The sequence below is a fragment of the Alnus glutinosa genome, chromosome 3 (genome assembly GCF_958979055.1).
Source record: "Alnus glutinosa chromosome 3, dhAlnGlut1.1, whole genome shotgun sequence".
Lineage (NCBI taxonomy): Eukaryota > Viridiplantae > Streptophyta > Magnoliopsida > Fagales > Betulaceae > Alnus > Alnus glutinosa.
Window position 1 is genome coordinate 25,579,609 of NC_084888.1, and position 12,364 is coordinate 25,591,972.

Below are 12,364 nucleotides of genomic sequence, written 5' to 3' on the forward strand. Positions count from 1 at the left end.
GTTAAGAACCATTTTCAAATCGCGTTTTTTTACTCGGAAATTTATCCTTTTAAATATTTTCTGGCCAAAACAGATCAGAGAACTAGCTGTCTCTGTTGACTCATAGCAGTAAAGAGAATGCAGCACTGCTATGGTGACGTACGCATGAAAGAATCCCTTAACATTGTTGAACTATCTACAATCAAGAGTCATATGATACATACATAGAAATTGTATAGGAAATACAGAGAACTTGAATTTCTTTTTCTTTTTTTTTTAAAAAAAAAATTAATATACTGACCATCCTATTCAAATGATCAAAAAAAATTTCTATCGCCTTTGGAAATTGAAGACTTTAATGGACATGGCAAAGATAAATGCAAAGAGTACTGCGAACCCAAAAACGGCAGCTGCAGCCACCCCCACGAAATCATGTCTGAAACCAAAATAGTCTCTCACAAATTCTTCAACTGTTTCACCAGTTTCAAGCATGCTCTTCTTATCTCCAAATTCTGATGCAGTCAACCCGTACAAGCTCCAAGCTATTGGACATGCCCAAGAGTACCATCTCCACCAAATGGGGATCCTCTGTAGTTGATCAGGTTCAAAAATGAAAGCATAACTAAAGAGATTAGTCATCGGTCATATTGACAGAAGAAAAAAGGGGATGCAATTGAAAGAATTCGAGGTGGAGAAACTTACAGGTCGTGGGACTATGAATCCTGAAAAGATGTTCCATATTCCATAAAATGCAGAAGCAATTACGGAAGCAATGTGGTGGTTTGGTGTCATAGCAACAGCCATCATGCCATAGAAGGTGAAGTACAGTAGAGAAAAATACATGAAAAATATATACCAGAAGAATTTGGCAGCAGTCCACTCAAATCCAATCATTGCATATACTATCAAACCATAGGCCACAGCTTGTACAAAAACATATGGGAGCTCAATCACAACCTGCAACAAAATATTAAGTTGAATAAAATAGGTAAAGTATTAAGTGACATACAACAGTTTTTATTTCTTTATTTCTTTATTTTTTTAACGTGAAACCTCTCTAAAGTTATTGATCTTACACATGAACAATAGCTTGAAAAATAGGTTTTACCTGTGCGAAGGCATATGGCAAGGCTGCATACATCCCAGCCGCTCTTTCTCTATAGAAGACTGTTCGTTCAACAGCCACTACTGGCTGCACCGAGTTAGAGTTCTTAACACCAATAAAGATAACAGCAGCATACATGGAACCCATAGCATTGAATACATCTTGTTGCTTTGTGCTGTAATTATCCATGTCGAGAATTAGTTAAGAAGCTCAAAGTTATTACAAGCATTTTACTCATTAATATGTATCTTGCTTAGTTCTCCAGCTTTAACTTACGTTTTGGAGCCAAGGTTCCAGAACATTGTCCCGAACATCAGGGCTATGATCATCGTGAAGAGAAACCTTACAGCAGTGTATAGCGGGTTGCGCCAATATGACCAGTGTTGTTTCCATAAGCAAGCCATGAATTGTGAGAAATATGACTGTGAGTATTGAGTAGGGAAGAAGAGATCCTTTGATCCAGGAACAGGGCTGCTCAATTCTCTAACAAGTGATTTGTTTCTCCTGGGATATATATATGCCATTCAATAGTATACTGGCAAAACTTTACATAACTGTGGGAAAGATATTCTAGTAATTTTTGAGTGCATATGACTAGAGTTACCTGTACAGCTCTGAATTTCTGTATGCATTAGCAAAATCAATCCCCAAAGCTGTTTCACGTGCTGACGAAGTAACTTCCAACATCCAAGTTGCTGGATTGTAACCATCTTGAATTTTACTGACTCCTAGTCCCTTTTTAAAAACAGAGGTAAATGCATTAGCAAACCTTTCGGAAAGATGAAGATCAGAGTAGGTATTTGCTGACATTCTGTAGAGTTACCTCAAAATACTTGATTAAATGGCAAGAATGACGACCCAATGGCCCGACATATATCTCTTGCCCTCCTTGCTTCAGTAGGAATAGCTGCAATGTCATGTTAAATATTTCACATTCATATACAGAAGACACTATGCACAAAAGTTTCATACTGATGTAGGATGGCAACCCCAAATTTTGGGGTTGCAATGCAAGTATAAAAGGAAATATTATTTCAGAACCACTCGTCTGTAACCTCGTTTGATCGGGTTTGCGGACAAGTGAATCTATTTTCCAAAATCAGCCCAGGCGGAAATGTTTGTCTGCAACCTCGTCCGAATGGAGTTTGCGGACGAATGGTTCAGCTTGCAAAATTAGCCCACACAGACATCACAAACTGTGTTGATTTTTGTTAGTATTAGTCACCTCATCGAAAGCTTCAAATATGTCGATGCTTGGCTGATGGATGGTGCACACAACTGTTCTTCCAGTGTCGACGGTGTTCCTTACCGTTCTCATAACAATAGCAGCAGCTCTAGCATCCAGCCCTGAAGTTGGTTCATCCATAAAAATTATGGAGGGGTTGGCAACTAGCTCTACTGCAATGGTTAGCCTCTTGCGTTGCTCGGTTGAGAGACCATTCACACCAGGCAACCCAACTAATGCTTGCCTCAGTGGTTTCAGCTCCACAAGCTCCATCACTTCCTCGATGAACATCTGCAAAAACATTTTCCATTGCAGAAATCAGCAACAGTAAATATTCAGGCTCCTTGTGGTTGACTCAAACTTTTTGTCATTCAGAGTATGTTTTAGATACCAACCTTCCTTGTCTCAGAATCAACATCAGCAGACAGACGGAGCCATGCTGAATAAAGCAACGACTCATAGACAGTAACATGAGGAGAGTGGATGTCGTTTTGCTCACAATATCCAGAAACTCGAGCAAAAGTTTCTTGCTTCTTTGGGTACCCAGAAATTGTGATCTTCCCGTCAATATATCCATCAGTTTTTCTACCCGCCAGTACATCCATCAGAGTTGTTTTACCAGCACCACTGACACCCATCAGAGCTGTGAGAACTCCTGGCCTGAAAGCACCGCTCGCACCCTTTAAGAGCACTAATTGATCATCCGTGACACCTTTATTCTTGATTTCCTGCACGGTTGTTTGAAACAAATAGGTCTCATGGCATAAATTTGAAACTATAAACAAGGGGGCCTCTTCATTTCCAAAACATTTACATTATTACAAGCTACCTGTGGCATGTCAACGGAGTACGTAATTTCATCAAAGGTGAGAGTATGCTGCTCAAATGGAAGAACCATTCCTTTTCTCCTGTTCCTGCTAATTTCATTTCCACTCTCTGCTGGCCGAAAACATTCAATTAGCTTGAAGAGAAATAACATAAATGAAAAATCAAGCACAAGAACACACACCCACATATACAAGCACGCATTGTATAACATATATCACCTATGTTGGTTCTGTGAGTTGAGCTATTTCCTCTAGATATTGGTGATCCAATGGCCTTTTCAGATCTGTCATCACATCCATTGCTTTGAGGCTCTTCTGATTTAACAGTCTCTGGCTTCCCTAATGCTGCACAATCGTTTATACAGTATTACCATATGTAAACTTTGTGTGAGTATATATATATATATATATATCAAAGTGTATAGAGTGGAGATCGATACTCACGATTTAGAAAAGTGAGAGCCAGAGTGAAGCCAGCATTCAGAAATAATACATATCCAACTAATGCCCCTACTCCTATCCAGTACCAATATGCATGAGAGAAGAATCCGCGAGACTTCAAAACTTCGACCCCCAGTGATTCCGTTGAGCTTGGCAGAACCTTAATTTAACAGAAAAACATTCTCAAATATCAGAGACAATGATAAGAGAACCAAAATAAGTGTACAGAAGCCAATTCAAGAAATTACTTGTCTCCAACTCTTCCCAAGGAACTCGTTGATTACTAAAGCATTCTGCCCATACATCATAGGCGAAATCCAGTAACCCCATATCCACCATTTCTTTATGTTCTCTGTGGCATTAAGGAACAAAGCAAGAAGCATCACATAAGGAACAATCCGATAATGATAGAAGAATAATGCTATTTAGTAAACTGATATACGACTGCTATATAAATGGGTTACATGGCAGAGTGAAAATCAGCCATAGGATCAATAAAAGCTTGTAAAAAAAAAAAATCAATGGTTGATTTTCACTAACACATCATTTCAACTATCTGGTAAACATATAACAGTCTACTAAATAAGATTCCTCATAATATAAAAGTTGTTTTTTATTAGTATATATTAATTATACCTCTTGACAGGACAAAGCCACCCAAAGCAAAAAGCATGACCAATGCAAATGACCCAAATGTGTTGGCAACAATCAGGTTCCCCCTACCAATTACAGCAACAAAGCGGAATAATGCAGAAGCCATCTGATTTACAAGGAAGAGCACAAGGAACTGCTTAAACAACCTGCAATTAATATATTCATTAGAAAACACATCATCTACACGAGTTAATTAATAATAAAGTAATGTGATTTTAACGCCGGACAAAATTAAGATTATTCTGACCGCGTATAATAGTCGTAGAAACTAAATATTTAAGATTAAAAAGAGAATTCAGGAAGTGTGAAAATAACTGAATTTTTCATCTTTATCTTCTACCTTGCAACACTTGGGTCAAATCCAATGACATAGTAGGTGATGAAAACCCAGATTGCAACTTCTAGAGACGAGAGAGGGATCTTGATGATCCATGCAGGGAGAGAATATGCCCATGGAGGATAGAATAGGAGCTTCCTTTGCTTGAAGAAAACTGGAAGCTTTGCAACGGTCATGGAAATCTCAGCTACACCACTAAACATGATAACAACGATGCTATAGAACAAAGCACCAGTGTAGATACTTCCATCAGTTGCTGAATTGTGGTGCAACTCAGTCCGTAGGAAAAGTGTCATCGCAATCAGTGCCATTATTGTAAGCTAAAAGCACAAAGAACAGAGAGTAACATGGAATCAAATTCATGTATAATGAAATCGAATGTTAAAAAAATAAGAAACAAGGTTAAAATAAAGCAAAAATATTTACTTGGATGAGCTTGAAAATGTAGACAAACGAATTCCTCTTCATAAGCAAGAATTCTCTTGACAAGCAAGCTTTCAAAAGCTCCTCCTTTTTAACACCATATTTTCTAGCTGTCAAAGCAGCTGGGTGGCTCTTTTCCTTGTTGAAGGGAGTTGCGAGTTCATCCCTAACCTTCCGCCCCACATGGAATGATTCGAATGCCTCCGCAAATTCCTTAACGGTAACAAATCGGTAAAGCTCATTTTTACGAGTCCAATACTGCTCCTGATCTTTCCTTGATGTTACCTATGACAAATTGGTTGTACATAAATTCTAACATCATGAGATTCTACACGTAATGCTCATATTTTACGAAGATAATAATTACTAATAGCATATGAGCAAGCAAGAACCTAAATTTATTAAACCCAAAGAGTTAGCTTGGGTGGTAAGTCATTTGGAAGTCACTTCACTCTCGTGCTTTATGAAGCATCACGTCTAAAATTGGACTCTTGTTGAGTGCAAATAATTTTTTTTTGTGCAATGCTCGCAGGCGAAAACTCGAGCTTTACTCTACCCATGTAAAGAGGACGCTTTGCACCGTGTCCCAAAACTCTAGAGGGGCGAGTTATTAAAAAAAAAAACATATGGCTATATTTAAACTTACTTCTTGCAGGAAGTCGGCGACTCCTTTCCTCTCAGGACATTTAAAGCCCATAAAATCAAAAAATTCTAGCACTTGTTCACGGGGACCCTGGTACACAATCTGGCCATCAGAGAGAAGAATAATGTCATCAAAAAGATCATAAGTCTCTGGTGCCGGCTGGAGGAGTGAGATGACAACAGTTCCATTGAGAATGTGAACATATTGCTTGATTGAATTCACGATCTGAAATGTTGTCGAGCTATCCAAACCAGTAGATATCTCATCCATGAATAGCACCTTAGATGGTCCGACCAACATCTCGCCTATAATTTAATAATATTGGCCATTATTTTTACAGTTTTAGAGAGACTTAATATAGTTTTTAATTATGTAATTTGAAATAGAAATTGATCATTTACCTGTTGTAACACGCTTCCTTTGTCCTCCAGATATTCCCCGTATAATTTGACTTCCTACCAAGGTATCTGCACAGACATCCAATCCCAAAACCTGCAAAGTTGATTGATGATAATTAAATGAACCGAAATAAACTATATATATATATATATATTGGTACTTAATTATCATCTCTCCAAACTCTTTGCATAATTACGTAACAAATTTCTGTGATGTTACCTTTAGAATATAATCTGTCACCACGCTTGCCTCCTGACCTTCTGTTGCTATCGCCTAAATTGACAATTCCAATTTAAGCAATGTTTAGAAAAATAAAACGTATTAAAAAAAAAAATGGAGACTGCTTCTGGTTTTAACATATCATTCGCACGTGGTACAATACAAGACTCGCTATAGGAAAAATGGTCTAAATATTCCTACTAATTACCTTCATGTAGATATCAATATCAGGATCAGGCCTAATGTTGGCTTCTTTCTCTCTTCTTAATAGCTCCGCTAGCATCTCTGCAATGCCACAAGAAGGAGACTTAAATGATCAAACAAATCATGGGATTACAATGAAGGAAAGATATAGAAGAAGAAAAGGGAAGGCATGCAATACTGTAAATCAACTAACCATAACGCGATCCGACCCCTTGACATCTTGCAGAAAAGGCCAAGGTTTCCCTCACAGTCATTTCAGCAATATGGAGGTCATGTTGACTCACATAGGCTGCAGTTCTCTGGGGAACGAACTCGTGCATTTCATGGCCATTATAACTCACATTTCCAGAGAGCTGGACAATAATTTGAACTTCCATGTATTAGAAATAAAGCCAGAAAGTAGAATATTCAATGCTAAATTGAAGTTGCTTTAAAGCATCCTTTACTCTTATACGTACCTTTAGGTCGGGATCAAGCTCTCCAGCCAAAGCCAACAAGAGCGAGGTCTTTCCGGAACTTGGAGGCCCCAAAAGCAATGTCATTCTATGTAAAACATGTAAATCGTGTCAGAAATGAATAATAGAATTTGAGGAATTTAAAGATGGAGATTGTCAGAACAGGTTATGATTTCGAATCCGACTCTACAATTCATCTCTTATTTCAGTTAAATAGTCCGCGTACGTTCGATCTCACCTGCTAGGCTTGATGACTCCACTAACATCTTGAAGGATAGACAGTTGTTTCTTGCTACTTGGAAGAATACGAAGATAATTCAAGAAACCCTTTAAAATCAAAGGGCAAAGTAAGTTGTATATACAAAAATGAAAAATATCAAGTATATTTTAATTTGTATAATATCTACACGTACATTAATTGTTACTTAATTACCTCAAGTATGTTAACAGAGAAATTTAAGAATGTAGACGAAGCCCTGCTTCCAACATGAACATCTGCCGCAACATTTAAATGCTCGAACCGGACTTCAATTGTAGGAAGAACAATTCCAACTCTGACAAGTTATAAGAAAAAAGAAAAAGAAAAAAACTATTACTGAAAATTCATAGAAAACAAACGTCCAAAAACAAAAACAAGGCATAAAGTTACCTGTCGATGCGGTCCTTGAGCTTGAACAAGAATTTCTCATGATCCTCTTCGGGGACCTTCACCAACCTCTCCATCAAACATTTCCTTTGCTTGAGCCCAAGATCATGCACGTCGATTTCGGTGGCTTCGCCATGCGGCGTTGTCAGTAATCCTTTGTTCAAACGATTGTAAGTAGGAAGCTTCTGTAGCGCAGCCCATTTGAGAGCTTCTTCGTCGTCTTCCTCTGATCGTGAAGATCTCGAGAAGACTTCCATGGCATTGTTCCCCCATACCGACGAACTACTGCAGGCCTTATATATATCACCACTCTCCATTGTGCGAAAGATTACAGCTTAAACGCGCGTACACACCAAAATGTTTCCTCTGTGTTGAACAACTTATTTGTGTGCGTATTTATAGCGAGGCTGAAGTTCCATGCATATGGGTGGCTGCTGTTGAAGTGTCAAACTTTTTGACTTTTCCAGGTTCACGCGTATGGAGATTTTCTTTTGATCCGGATGACAATTTTAATTAAACTATATCTTCTCAATTTACATGAATTTAGCCCTTTTTACGTTAAATGATATTGAAAAATGTTACTTATTAAATATGTAAAATGTTAATAATAAAAATTAAGTATTTTTTCATCATGTTCTTGGGCTTTACATCATAGAAAAGCTTTTAGAAAAAAAATTATTTTTCAATTTACTAATGTAAAAGCGTCTCTTCAAAAATTTAATAAAAAGAAAATAAAAAAATAAAAAAACTTAAACTTAATTAAACTGAAGTAATTTAAAAATTTACAATTTCAATAAAATTGTAGGAAATCCATATCATTTTCTCCACCTTAACAAAACATCATCCATGATATCACCTATATAATATAACAGTATATGTACCATCCTCTGCCGTCGGATGTCCCTCGCTGTTGCCTTAAATGTCATCCATGACATCAACATCCACACGAGACAAGCGACCACTTTAGAGTTTAGAGAGATCGAAGTGAATGAATACGCAGTCATCCATGACGTCACCAAGTAAGAGATAATATTCAATCTTACTGGATATTTGCATGTGTTTAATTAATATTATATCATATATGTTCAGTTGTTCTTGTCAATTATTAAAACGAAAGACTAATTTGGTGCAGAGACGTCCAGTTCTAGAGTGTGTTTAGCACAATGAGTCTATGACTTTAGGGACCAAAAATGATATTTTAAACCAAATCACAAAAATTATATTGTTTACAAGTAGATTTTAAAAAACTACAATTTAAAAAATGTAAAAAAATTAAGTGTTTCTCAATCACAAACAAGAGGTAAGTTTTTAAAAATAGTAAATTTAAAAGTTAAATGACAATTTTAAAAGCCAAATATTTGACTGCATTTTTATAAATATGTGTTTTCAAATATTACGTTCCATCTTAGAGCATCCCCTATTAAGCTCTCTATTTTAAAACTTTTACCAAATATTGAAGAAACTTCTCAATGTCTCCCTTGCATCGAGCTCTTTATCATTTCTTTAAAATAACTCATATTAGAAACTCTCTCCAAATTTAACGCCCATCTTCCTTACACCATTCATTTTTATATCATTTTTTTTTTCACTTCTAGCGCCTTCTTCTATAACGTCCCGCCATTTGCAAAAATGCGTAAGTGAAAATTTCGATTTTCACGTGACATTATGATATCATCAGAGTTAAATATTGGTCACGGAATATATTTTTTTTCTTAACAATAACACATCAGAGCTAATTGAATTACCACAATATATAAAAATACTAACCATTTGTTTTGATATAACAAATACATTCAAATAATAACATATGTACCACATGCGGCACTAAATAATATTTAAACACTATTTTCAACTAATACAAATTAACATATAAAAATATGACATATCAACTTAAAAGTCTTTAACCACACTCTAATAACATTATCATAATATTCCTAGTAGTTCCGCCCTTCAATCCATCCTGCAAAAACTCGCTTGAGATTGCGGTTATCACCACAATCTCATGATGTGGTCAAGTGAGTCAATGGTCATTGACCACATAATGAAATACTGAATTATTTAAAAGTACACTATACAATCATATAATGACAGTTATATGTATGCACAATTTCAATATTCATTTGTGCCTCGAGATTTAAACCGTGGGACTTATTACTGATTAATGCCATAGGTTCTAAGCCTTGGTCTTATTATTATTAGTGAATTATTGATCAGTGCCTATGGACTCTCACTATCTTACGTCTTACTAAAACCTATTGTCTGAATCAGTATTGCGTCAGGACTATTTCCCTTAGTCTTTGCCTTGAAACATTAACCCTCGGTCTACTCGATTGGTGCATTAGGACTACAACCCGCAGTCTTTACCTCAGGACTATACCCATTGGTCTTTGCCTCAAGTCGTTAACCTTCGGTCTTTTCTTGTTAACAGGTCATATGTTCTCACAATAAAACATGCAATGACAGTTTATCAATATAATCATTAATCATGTCAATAATATACTTAATAAAATAGGCATGGTTCCAAATAAAATATGTTACACACAACTCGCAAACAATTAAATAAAACAGACGTCACAATATCATCAAAGACCACCAACACATATCATTCTAAGTGCGTAAGTAATATTCACAGTTACTTATTTGCTTCAAAAAAGTGTTCACACAAATATTAGCTGCAATATAATTTAACACAAATAATAGTGAATTAGTACAACCTACTTGTAAACTCATTTTAACTTTATTTTCATTTTTAACCTTTAAACATTAACACAATCTCTAACATCATTCAAACATAATAACGGCATATAAAATAGTTTAATTATAATGCTACATATTTCATGTGGGCATTATAACAGCATTTATTATTAAATGACCAAAATACCCTTTTACATTTAAAATGATCATTTTCGTAAGGATTGTTTTGAAAACAACTTTAATCATAACGGTTATGTATTTATATAACAGTTATATATATAAATCACATAAATATCAAAATAGCATACTATCCTATTTGTATTAAAATAGATATAACAGTTAATATAACTACTTGTCGTAGTTATAAATAATTTCAATTTTGTATTCTATAAAATTGAGCAGAATAACGACATTAATATTAATAATGCTTAATATTACTTTTAAAATATTTGGACGGCACAACGGCGCTTTTATAAAATAATTTTCACTTCATTTTGAATCAACCACATATATATATATATATACACATCATCAAAACACAAATATATTTATATATGTAACACACACACACCTTTAACGTCACACATGTTCTACAACACACGCATCAAAGTATTTTCCACCGCACACCTATCTGTCGCGCGCACACACACTTTTCCCTTTTCTTTCTTTCTTTATCTTTACTTCTTATCTTTCTTATACTTCCTTTTTCATCTTTTCCTTTCTGCAGGTAGCTCCGGCCAAGAGACAGAGGCAGCATGATGGAGAGGAAGAGAAAGAATGTTACAGAGAGTTGAGAAGAAGATGGAAGGAAACTTACCAAAAGAGCTGCTGGTTTCCAAGACCAAAAGAGAAACCAAGAGAGTCTCTAAGAGGATTTTCTGGTTTTTGTGTGTGGAAGGGAGAGGCTTGCTTTTCCTTTTAAAGGTGTTTCAATGGCTAGGATCCTTTGGGTGAGCTTGACCCAACGGCTGGGATTCATTCTTGGGTAGCAAATTTTTTTTTTTTCTTTTTTTGAAGTGAAAGATCCCTTTCAATGGATAGAAACGAGACCAAATTGGTGTAATGTTCAGGGTTACAAAAACTCTCTAATAAACCAAGTCAAAGGTACAGGGTAGAGTTTCCTCAACCAGGTAAAGTCAGACTCAAACTATAATAGACCACAATTGCTACAAAATAACCTAAATTATAGAAGATGCCTATACGTATACATAAATATCTACTTGATTGAGGAGAGGTCACATATTCTGAGCTATACAATAACTTTTATATAGACCATGTTTGATATAAAAATAGAGAGCAACTGCCTTACAATAACAACAAGACTGAAACAAAAAACAACAGGAAACAATGACAAAACTGGAACAAAATCGGGGCCACGTGTAACAGGTGGATTCTTACAAGACAAGTGGCACCATCTCCTATACACGTGGCAGCCTTTGATTAGTCTAAAGAAGGGTGCAAGACAACTGGACAGTAATGGGTGATGCTAAAACGGTGTGTGGAGGGGTCATCTATTCAATGTGTCTTGTGGCTTGGGCTTTGTCGTTTTGGTGTCTCTTTATTATTGTGTTTCATGTTTGCTTTTATGTGTTTTAGTGCAAGTCGGTGTAGGCCATTATATAAGGCCAGCTTAGAGAACATTGAGGTAGCTTGTTGAGTATTTGGTTGTTCTTTGAACATTGGAGAGTGGCGATCTCGAATTCTGCCTTATCAATACAACTTTTCTCTTCATTCGTCCATTCATCTCTCTTCCTAAATCCATTTTCATTTCCATAATTCTGCAGTAGAATAGTAACAGATAATCAATCTGTTACAAGTGGGATAGAGCCCTAGATCTACGGGGAAAACTGTTCTGTTAGTTCCATGGAATTTTCGTATACAAGGCCAACGAATCGATCGACGTTGGTTTATTCTGCCGATGGACTCCGTGGATGGCACGACAGATTTGCTAGATTCTATCTCGTGGTCTCTGGAGTTCCAGAGCATAAGCGGGTGAAGCAAGAAGCCGAGCGGAAGTTTCAAGAAGCCGAGCAGCAACGAAGGTATCAAGAAATCGCCAATCTGCTAGCTGAAATGAGAGCACAAAATCAGCAATGGAGTCCACAACGTGCCA

General features: G+C 36.3%; 1 protein-coding gene across 1 annotated transcript; it reads right to left on the reverse strand.

The window, feature by feature from the left end:
- Positions 1 to 293: 293 nt before the first annotated feature.
- On the reverse strand, positions 294 to 7,911 carry LOC133863526 (pleiotropic drug resistance protein 1-like). The gene is made up of 24 exons (XM_062299500.1): positions 7,561 to 7,911; positions 7,345 to 7,465; positions 7,150 to 7,238; positions 6,915 to 6,999; positions 6,650 to 6,809; positions 6,461 to 6,537; positions 6,253 to 6,306; positions 6,036 to 6,126; positions 5,638 to 5,939; positions 4,995 to 5,276; positions 4,572 to 4,888; positions 4,214 to 4,377; positions 3,826 to 3,929; positions 3,581 to 3,737; positions 3,356 to 3,481; positions 3,139 to 3,245; positions 2,705 to 3,037; positions 2,310 to 2,600; positions 1,908 to 1,991; positions 1,689 to 1,819; positions 1,361 to 1,588; positions 1,088 to 1,259; positions 682 to 936; positions 294 to 567 (listed from the first exon to the last, which is right to left on the reverse strand). Exons 1-24 carry the CDS (start codon positions 7,872 to 7,874, stop codon positions 310 to 312), a joined length of 4,302 nt encoding a protein of 1,433 aa, XP_062155484.1. The 5' UTR covers positions 7,875 to 7,911; the 3' UTR covers positions 294 to 309.
- Positions 7,912 to 12,364: the final 4,453 nt, after the last annotated feature.

Excerpts from the sequence above, each read along its gene's own strand:
- LOC133863526 (XM_062299500.1), bottom strand. The coding sequence starts at position 7,874 with ATGGAGAGTGGTGATATATATAAGGCCTGCAGTAGTTCGTCGGTATGG. Across the intron at positions 3,246-3,355 it reads AACTCACAGAACCAACATAG|AGAGTGGAAATGAAATTAGC; the intron begins GTGATATATGTT and ends TTCGGCCAGCAG. Across the intron at positions 3,038-3,138 it reads ACTCCGTTGACATGCCACAG|GAAATCAAGAATAAAGGTGT; the intron begins GTAGCTTGTAAT and ends ACAACCGTGCAG.